Source organism: Lolium perenne, chromosome 2 (assembly GCF_019359855.2).
Source record: "Lolium perenne isolate Kyuss_39 chromosome 2, Kyuss_2.0, whole genome shotgun sequence".
NCBI lineage: Eukaryota > Viridiplantae > Streptophyta > Magnoliopsida > Poales > Poaceae > Lolium > Lolium perenne.
In genome coordinates, this window is record NC_067245.2 from 293,721,902 (window position 1) to 293,732,685 (window position 10,784).

Below are 10,784 nucleotides of genomic sequence, written 5' to 3' on the forward strand. Positions count from 1 at the left end.
AATTGGCAAAAAGATAATTCATGGACTCAGATATCCTATACATTCTATTTTTAGAACATGATAACACACACCACCAACATATATTGCACATGCACTAAGAAGATTGGGTTCTAACTGTTACTACCTCCGTTCCAAGGAATAAGGCGCACACGTATTTCAAGACGAACTTTGACCATAAAAGTTAAGCAACAAAACCTTGATTATATTATATGTATATAGTATCGTTGGATTCGTACTGAAAAGCACTTTTTAATGATGCTAATTTTATACAAACAATCTTTATCTATTTAAAGTAATTCTTGGTCAAACAAAAAGCTCGTAAAACGAGGACGTTTTATTCCTTGAAACGGAGGTAGTATGTTGCAATCTAAATTCATATAAAGACGACTAACTACCGACGAGCGGAGCAAGACATGTTACCAGGAGGCTTGGGCCCGCCGCCGTGGGTACAAATCCTTATCCGTTTATAAATACATCTTTGTAATCCGAAGGCTTAGGTTTAATGGCTTCAATCGATAACCCACGACGTTGTGTAAACACTCCCGATTCGGTGAGTTTTTGCTGGCTAGCTCCCATGGTCTTTTCTCTGTTTGATGGACAGGTTTTTTCACGTTAAAATATTTTGTCCTCTAGGTGTGATTTGTTCGTTCTTCGTTCTTTTGATTGTCACGTTTATAACACTAACGACAAGAACGTCGAATAGAAAATATGCAGGACTAGTACCGATCAAGACCATCCTTAACCGAACCGTCCATCGCATGCCATCACCACCACGTGGACGATGCCACAACAACAAAAATGCATTTCTAGCGGCATCGTGACCCTCCCGGTGAAAGATCCACCGATAATGGTCCCTTGTGATGCGTGCTAGCCTTCTCATCATAAATGACTTGTTGCATATTGATATGGCATATCTTTGATACTTTCGCAAAACCCTAGTGAAATCATGAAAAATAAAACTGTCTGAACGGGGATTAACTGTAATTTGATTGAAAAACAAATGAAATAGTCCAAATTGTGTGGAACCTATATAGGAAGAATGTTTCTGAAATAACAAGATTTTATCACCGTTTCATTTAAATCCAATAAATTTTAAAAATATGTCATGTCAATAAGAAGGATCTACTTAAGCACGAATCATAGGGCTGCTACAAAATTCCCGTTAGCCACAACAGTTACCCTTGGAAGCGGCAAACAAAATATTGAAATTAAGACAAACAACAGTCAACACAGCATGTAACGATCGATCGGGTGACAGATTGAACACGGCTGGCTCTCGGCAGAGAATATATGTGGATTTAACCGCGACGTCCAGGTAACCCCACCACATATGACACATATATACATTCATCAATCAATTCACGCGCGATTCTAGAGCGAAAAGACAAAATCCTCCATGACTTCCGTCGTCGAGGTAGCCATCGATGCATGGATTAGTCCAATCCAAGTCGACCACAGACAGCTAGCTAGGGCGTACACGATCGACGGGCACATACGTACGTTCGTTCGTCGCTCCATCGCCTCGCCACTCACGTACGCCGGCCTATATAAGCATGCCCACCTTCATCTTCTTCCCTCACACCAGCTAAGATACTTGTTAGCAAAAGAGCAGCAAGAACTCTGATACATCAAGCTCGGAGCTAGCTAGCTATCAGCAATGGCCCGCATTGCGCGGCTCGTGCTTGTGGCGCTGCTCTCCCTGGCCGTGCAGCTCGCGCCGTCCGCGGCCTGCCCCACCTGCCCTACCCCGAAGCCTCCACCGCCTCCACCACCGCGTAAGCTGACGCCTCCGCCATCGTCCGTGCCCTGCCCTCCGCCTCCGCATTCTCCCAAGCCCACACCGCCGCACACTCCCACGCCCGCGCCGCCACACACTCCCACGCCCACACCAACGCCGCCGCACACTCCTACACCCACGCCCACGCCGCCGCACACTCCCATGCCCACACCAACGCCGCCGCACACTCCTACACCTACGCCCACACCGCCGCACACTCCCACGCCCACGCCTGCGCCGCCGCACACTCCCACGCCTACGCCCACACCGCCGCACACTCCTACACCCACGCCCGCGCCGCCGCACACTCCCACGCCCACGCCCGCGCCGCCGCACACTCCCACGCCCACGCCCACGCCCGCGCCTCCACACACTCCGACGCCCACGCCTGCACCGCCGTACACTCCCACTCCCGCACCGCCGGGCCCTGTGACTCCGACGCCCACGCCTCCTACTCCTGCCATCCCGACACCGACCCCTGTTACCCCGCCACCGTCGCCGCCGTCGGGCAAGTGCCCAGTAGACACGCTGAAGCTGCTGGCGTGCGTGGACGCCCTCAACGGGCTGGTGCACGCGGTGTTGGGGTCAAACCCCAGTGAGACCTGCTGCCCGCTGCTGTCCGGCGTCGCCGACCTGGACGCAGCGTTGTGTCTGTGCACCACCATCAAGGCCAAGGCGCTCGACATCAGCCTCGTCCTCCCCGTCGCCATCTCGGTGCTCGTCAACCAGTGCGGCAAGAACGTCCCCGAGGACTTCCAGTGCCCGGCGACGCCGACGCCAAGCCCGGTCACTCCGACGCCAACACCGGTGACGCCGACACCGACCCCGGTCACTCCTACTCCGACACCTGTCACTCCGACGCCAACACCGGTGACGCCGACACCGACCCCGGTCACTCCTACTCCGACGCCTGTCACTCCGACACCGTCCCCTGTCACTCCAACACCGAGCCCAGTAACTCCGACACCGTCACCTGTCACTCCGACACCAAGCCCAGTAACTCCGACGCCCACTCCGGTGACGCCAACCCCAGTGACCCCGACGCCGTCTTCGCCGACGGGCCAGTGCCCCGTGGACACGTTGAAGCTGCTATCGTGCGTGGACGCTCTCAACGGGCTGGTGCACGCTGTGATCGGCAGCAGCGCCAGCGACACTTGCTGCCCGCTGTTGTCCGGCGTGGCTGACCTGGATGCCGCCCTCTGCCTCTGCACCACTATCAAGGCCCAGGCGCTGGACATCAGCCTCGTGCTGCCCATCGCCATCGAGGTGCTCGTCAACCAGTGCGGCAAAAACGTGCCCAGCAACTTCCAGTGCCCGGGGACGACGACGCCAACGCCAACCCCAACCCCTGTAACCCCGACGCCGACACCTGTAACCCCGACACCGACGCCTGTAACCCCGACACCGACGCCTGTAACCCCGACGCCGACACCGACTCCGGTAACGCCGACGCCGACCCCTGTGACGCCCACGCCGACTCCGGTGACGCCCACGCCGACTCCGGTGACGCCAACCCCGGTGACCCCGACACCCTCGTCGCCGACGGGTCAGTGCCCCGTGGACACGGTGAAGCTGTTGTCCTGCGTGGACGTGCTCAACGGGCTAGTGCATGCGGTGCTCGGGAGCAGCGCCAGCGACACCTGCTGCCCTCTGCTTTCCGGCGTGGCCGACCTCGACGCGGCGCTATGCCTCTGCACCACCATCAAGATCAAGGCGCTCAACATCAGCCTCGTGCTACCCATCGCCATTGAGGTGCTCGTCAACCAGTGCGGCAAGAACGTTCCCGACGACTTCCAATGCCCTAGCTAATCAAGCTCCATCGTCGAGCACTATCGGCAAACCTGCATCTGATCGAATGCGATGCATCGATACAAATTCTCGTTAGTAATTCTCGTCAGTGTGTAAGTACATTAGTGTGTCTTGCGGCAGACACTTGTGGCGTGGAGCTGTGGAAAAATGCATGCATGCATTGTGCAATTGTGTAGTACTGTTAGTAATCGTACGTGTACGTGTGAGTTTTGGTCTCTTCGATCGGTTTGTAGTGTTTTTTTTCTGATAATTATGAATAAAATGTCTGTAATGTATGAAATTTCACATGTATGCATGTCTTGTCTTTGTGTTGGAGAATTAATACAGAATAAAAAAGGCATCACGGAGCTTGCTTAAGAGGAACTTGCCATTTGTATCTCTGGACACAGGCCATCTCCATGGACGCGGATTTTCTAACGCACCGGTTCCTACCGGTCTCAATCTGACCGGTAGGAGCCTCGCGATTCATGCAAATATTTTTTCAGTTTGGTGTCTATTTTGCTTTGATATGGTATATATATGATATTTATTAGATATGTGTGAAATTGTAGTCAAATCTTGTTATTTCAGCTACATTATATATATTTCAAACGTATTCAAATTCATTTAGTTATATTTCATTTAAATTACAGCGAATCCTAATTTATATAACAAAATATTACGAGATTTTGTTAAATTTTTATTTGGATACCAAATATATGACATATGAAGATGATACACACTAAATATGGAGAAGGGCAATAACATGAATCGCGAGAAAATGGAGGGTGGATAGCTCTCCGGTAGGAACCGGTGCCGTTAGAAATGACTTTCCGCCATCTCCATCCGGCCACCCAAATGGACTAGGGCGCACGGACAGGGGAACAATCAACGGCGCACCGCAAACATACAGCACAGACAACCACGTGAACATTGTCCACATATGTGTGCTCCATCCCCTTGTCCTCACCAAGACCTCCCGACGTTTGCTTTATACCATTTTAGCAGTTCTTCCCAAGCTTCTAGGGAAAAATCTTATCATACTATAATCCGTAATCCGGATCGAAGGTATCACCTACACTTACCAGCTGGTGGCATGAGGATAAAATAATAGCTCCATCATGATCACGACCTATGAGCCAGCTCCTGCATTTCCATCCAAAAACGAGCCATCTATATTCAGTTTACACCATCTGATAGGGGGCATTGTCCATTTCTGGGTAGGAGTATTCCTATGTATAGTCAATCGCATGGATTCTAGCTTCATCTCTGTCTAGAATGAATTTGCCCTTGGCAATGTCGTTATCCGGGTGGTGTTTGATTTGCACAAGAAATTCCCAATAGCTAACAAGAAAACGTCTACAAGATTTTCTAGTGTCTTTTATCTTCAGTTTACCAGACCTGACCTATCTAGTTTACTTTTTAGGGGGTTCTGTTTAATGATGGAAATAGACCAGGGTTAAGGTTTCTCCTGCAGCTATGCATACATACATATAATTGAAGAACATATGTGTAACAAATAAAATAGAGGTAAGAGATTTGTGAGTAGTATATCCGTAAATACTATTGCCCCTAAAGCCAGAGGTGACAAGAGCCTTATGGTCCAACCACTGTCCTCATAGCCGCAAGTAACAATAGTTATTGAGTAAATGAGTACAAACCAAAGCCTTAAGCCTGATGATTGTGCCATAATCCCGAATGAATCACTAAGCATGAACCGTTACTTTCCCCTTGGTGTCACTGAGGTTTCGCGGTAGCACGCCGCTCTCAACTCATCTCACCTCTTACCTTGATCGAATCGAATGATATGGGTACCTGCAGATCACCGAGACGAGGCAAAGAGACAACGATATAAGATTGAAAAACTCATATTCAATCTTTTCACATATAATAAGATTAGATGCACATAAACGTTGTGAGGATTCACCCCAAACCGTAGCCCGTGAGGACTACTCACACATAATATCAAGATCAAATACAAAGACAGAAATCATTATGCAAAATACTTAGATTGAAATCACAATATTATTACAATGATCACCAATTTTCAAGAAGATCTCTACTACAATGGTGATGGCTATGGCTATGGAGGAGATGGGAGATGGGATGGATGAACTATGGTGGTAGATCTCCTTTGGTGTGGTGCAGATGAATCTGGTGGATGGCGGATCTATTTAGTGACGAATGGCTCTCTGTTTGGCGTCGGCCCCTTCACGAAACTTATAGGGTTTGACCTCGGGAATGCAGCGGCACATGGTACGGGCGGGGCTTTCCCGTACCGATGCCCGTTAAAGCCCCTGGAACCGCCTCTTCGAGCGTATTCAACTTTGCCATGCTCCTGACGCAATTTTCTTCAGTAATTGCAGGTCCATCTATCATTGTGACGTGATTTCATGCACAACATCCAAAAATAGAAGAGATTGCACATCTTTGCATTAATTAGTCATTAGTGGCAAGTTGAGAGGTAAACTTAGTCAATTTCTTGACTTAGCTAAGGGTTTAAACGCGAGAAAAAGTGGCGTATTTCACAACCATCAGTAGGGATGCCCTAGGCGCTGAAATTTCTGCACTCCAGGAAGGATTGGCGCTTGCCTTGCACTGATGCAATTATCCCCTGATAATTGAGACGGATTGTTTGGAACTAGTATTGATGCTAAAAAATAATAGCGTTGATCGCTTTGTCTACATCTCTCCTGGTGAAGAGATAAAAGTCTTATTGAAGGTTCGTCAAACCTATGTTACTCGTGTGTTCAGGTGTCAGGACAATAGTAACACTTTTTGGCTAATTATGCTAGAACCCAAGCCCTGTGCAACATTATGGCTATCCTCCAGTCCAGAAGGTTTAATGAGCATATGTCATACCGATTGTAATCTCTGGTATCTTTGAGTAATACAAGTTCTTTCGCAAAAAAACACCCTTAAGGTACAAGAAAGGAAGCTTGAAGGTCAAGAGCCAAGGAAATTGAGATCAAGCAAAGTGAAGTAGTGGCCGTGTTGCTCGCTGAGGAGAAGCAGATCATCATCACCGACTTAAGCATCATGGACCCATTTCAAAGGGCTTGGTTCGAGAAGAAGCAAAAGAGTATCCAAAAACACAATTCGTGATCTCCCATATTTATCTTTTTTATGTGTCTATGCATGAACTTTGTGTCAATTGAGATCCCTTTGGTACTTTGGTGTATGGAGTATGTGTCATTAGAGTGGAAAATTATTGGTAATTTATTAGTTATTATATTCAATTTAGTTGGCACTATTTTCATTCATATATGGAAATTAAGGAAAATGGGGTGGCCAAGTGCAGATGCCCTCAGGCTTCCTACAAGACCATGTAGGAGGGACGGTTGATCGACCACTATCAACACTAATCTTGGATGGACTCTTGAGGAGCTAATTTTCCGGTGTTTGGTTCTAGATTAATTCTAATTGTAGATACGTATGCTAGACTCTTTTTGCCGATTTTGGAACCCGTGTAGGAGGGATAGTTGACACTGTTGACGCGTAAAGCACACGTCCGTTGGGAACCCCAAGTGGAAGGTGTGATGCGTACAGCAGCAAGTTTTCCTCAGTAAGAAACCAAGGTTTATCGAACCAGTAGGAGATGAATGCCACGTGAATGTTGTTGGTGGAGGAGTGTAGTGCGGCGCAACACCAGAGATTCCGACGCCAACGTGGAACCTACACAACACAATCAAAATACTTTGCCCCAACTTAACAGTGAGGTTGTCAATCTCACCGGCTTGCTGTAAACAAAGGATTAAACGTATGGTGTGGAAAATGATGTTTGTTTGCAAAGAACAGTAGAGAACAATGATTGCAGTAGATTGTATTCAGATGTAAAAGAATGGACCGGGGTCCACAGTTCACTAGTGGTGTCTCTCCAATAAGAAATAGCATGTTGGGTGAACAAATTACAGTTGGGCAATTGACAAATAGAGAGGGCATAACAATGCACATACTTATCATGATGACTAATATGAGATTCACTTAGGGCATTATGACAAATAACATAGACCGCCATCCAGCATGCATCTATGCCTAAAAAGTCCACCTTCAGGTTAGCATCCGCACCCCTTCCAGTATTAAGTTGCAAACAACAGACAATTGCATTAAGTATGGTGCGTAATGTAATCAACACAAATATCCTTAGACAAAGCATTGATGTTTTATCCCTAGTGGCAACAGCACATCCACAACCTTAGAACTTTCTATCACTGTCCCAGATTCAATGGATGCATGAACCCACTATCGAGCATAAATACTCCCTCTTGGAGTCACAAGTATCAACTTGGCCAGAGCCTCTACTAGTAACGGAGAGCATGCAAGATCATAAACAACACATATATGATAGATTGATAATCAACTTGACATAGTATTCCATATTCATCGGATCCCAACAAACACAACATGTAGCATTACAAATAGATGATCTTGATCATGATAGGCAGCTCACAAGATCTAACATGATAGCACATGAGGAGAAGACAATCATCTAGCTACTGCTATGGACCCATAGTTCAAGGATGAACTACTCACACATCAGTCCGGAGGCGATCATGGTGATGTAGAGTCCTCCGGGTGATGATTCCCCTCTCCGGCAGGGTGCCGGAGGCGATCTCCTGAATCCCCCGAGATGGGATTGGCGATGGCGGCGTCTCTGGAACTTTTCTCGTATCGTGGCTCTCGGTAATAGGGTTTTCGCGACGGAGAGTTTAAGTAGGCGGAAGGGCGGAGTCGGGAGAGGCACGGGGGCCCCGCACCATAGGGCGGCGCGGCCCCCCTTGGTCGCGCCGCCACGTGGTGTCGGCCCCTCGTGGCCCCACTTCGTATCCTCTTCGGTCTTCTGGAAGCTCCGTGGAAAAATAAGACCCTGGGCTTTTGTTTCGTCCAATTCCGAGAATATTTCCTGTGTAGGATTTCTGAAACCAAAAACAGCAGAAAACTGGAACTGGCGCTTCGGCATCTTGTTAATAGGTTAGTGACGGAAAATGTGTATAAATGATATAAAGTGTATATAAAACATGTGAGTATTGTCATAAAACTAGCATGGAACATAAGAAATTATAGATACGTTTGAGACGTATCAAGCATCCCCAAGCTTAGTTCCTACTCGCCCTCGAGTAGGTAAACAATAACAAGGATAATTTCTGAAGTGACATGCTGCTATCAATCTTGATCAATACTATTGTAAAGCATATGAGATGAATGAAGTGATTCGAAGCAATGGTAAAGACAATGACTAAACAACTGAATCACATAGCAAAGACTTTTCATGAATAGTACTTTCAAGACAAGCATCAATAAGTCTTGCATAGTAGTTAACTCATAAAGCAATAAATTCTTAGTAGAAAGTTTTGAAGCAACCCAAAGGAAGGTATAAGTTTCAGCAGTTGCTTTCAACTTTAACATGTATATCTCATGGATGTATATCTCATGGATGTATATCTCATTAATGATTGTCAACACAAAGTAATATGATGAATGCAAATAAGCAAGTATGTAGGCATCAATGCACATGGTTGACGCAAGTGTTTGCTTATAAGATAGAAAGAAGTAGGTAAACTGACTCAACATAAAGTAAAAGAAAGGCCCTTGATAACCCACAAGTATAGGGGATCGCGGCAGTCTTCGAGGGTAGTATAACCCAATTTATTGATTCGACACAAGGGGAGGTAAAGAATACTTATAAGCCTTAACAACTGAGTTGTCAATTCAGCTGCACCTGGAAAAGCACTAGCAACAGGGGTGATGTGAAAGTAGCAGTAATATGAGAGCAATAGTAACAGTATCACAGCAGCAGTAATAGCAATATGAGAGCGATGACACCAGAACATAGTTGATACTACTTCCAATGACATGTAGAACGAGTATATGATGATGAAAGATGGACCGGGGTTCCCAGCGATCTACACTAGTGGCAGCTCTCCAATAACAAGTGTTGGGTGAACAAATTACAGTCGGGCAATTGATAGGAATCAAAGCATTAAGAAAGAACATCAATTCATTAATCATGTAGGCATGTTTTCCAATTATAGTCGTACGTGCTCGCAATGAGAAACTTGCACAACATCTATTGTCCTACCAGCCGGTGGCAGCCGGGCCTCAAGGGAAACTACTAGATATTAAGGTACTCCTTTTAATAGAGCACCGGAGCAAAGCATTAACACTCCGTGAAAACATGTGTCCCTCACATCACCGCCATCCCCTCCGGTTGTCCCGATTTTTGTCACTTCGGGGCCTTTGATTCCGGATAGTGACATGTGCATACAACTTGTAGATACAATCTAAGCAATAATTATAAAGCTCAAATCTAAGATCATGCCACTCGGGCCCTAGTGACAAGCATTAAGCATAACAAGATTGCAGCAACAATAACTTCACAAACTTTATAGATAGACTAATCATAATGTATCATCCATCGGATCCCAACAAACACAACACCGATTACATCAGATGAATCTCAATCATGTAAGGCAGCTCATGAGATCATTGTATGAAGTACATGGGGGAGAGAATACCAACTAGCTACAGCTAGAACCTGTAGTCCATGGGGGAACTACTCACGGAGCATGATGGAGGCGATGGCGTTGATGGAGATGGCTTCCGGGGGCACTTCCCCGTCCCGGCAGGGTGCCGGGACAGAGACTTCTGTCCCCCGAATTGGAGTTTCGCGATGGTGGCGGCGCCTCAGTAACTTTTCTGGAGTTTCGTCAATTGGTACTGCGTTTTTAGGTCGAAAGGGATTTTATAGGCGAAGAGGCGGCGCAGGGGGGCACCTGGGGGCGCCACACCCTAGGCCGGCGCGGCCAGGGTCTGGCCCGCGCCGCCATGTGGTGTGGTGGCCCCCTGGCCCCTCTCCGACTCTTCTTCGATGTTCTGGAGCCTTCCGGGAAAAATAGGAGGTTTGGCGTTGATTTCGTCCATCCGAGAATATTGCCCGAACAGCCTTTCTGGAACCAAAAACAGCAGAAAACAGGAACTGGCACTGTGGCATCTCGTTAATAGGTTAGTTCCGGAAAATGCATGAAATCATCATAAAGTGCAAGCAAAACATGTAAGTATTGTCATAAAACAAGCATGGAACGACATAAATTATGGATACGTTGGAGACGTATCAGCATCCCCAAGCTTAGTTCCTGCTCGTCCCGAGCAGGTAAACGATAAAAAGAATAATTTCTGTAGTGACATGCTACTTACATAACCTTGATCATACTATTACAAA

General features: G+C 47.0%; 1 protein-coding gene across 1 annotated transcript; it reads left to right on the forward strand.

The window, feature by feature from the left end:
* Positions 1–1,584: 1,584 nt before the first annotated feature.
* Positions 1,585–3,877, forward strand: LOC127336222 (uncharacterized). Its single transcript, XM_051363016.2, has one exon. The coding sequence runs from the start codon at positions 1,658–1,660 to the stop codon at positions 3,584–3,586; it is 1,929 nt and encodes a 642-aa protein (XP_051218976.1). The 5' UTR covers positions 1,585–1,657; the 3' UTR covers positions 3,587–3,877.
* The last annotated feature ends 6,907 nt before the right edge of the window (positions 3,878–10,784 follow it).

What these genes read in the sequence shown, in the direction of transcription:
- LOC127336222 (XM_051363016.2), top strand. Translation starts at nt 1,658, where the DNA reads ATGGCCCGCATTGCGCGGCTCGTGCTTGTGGCGCTGCTCTCCCTGGCC.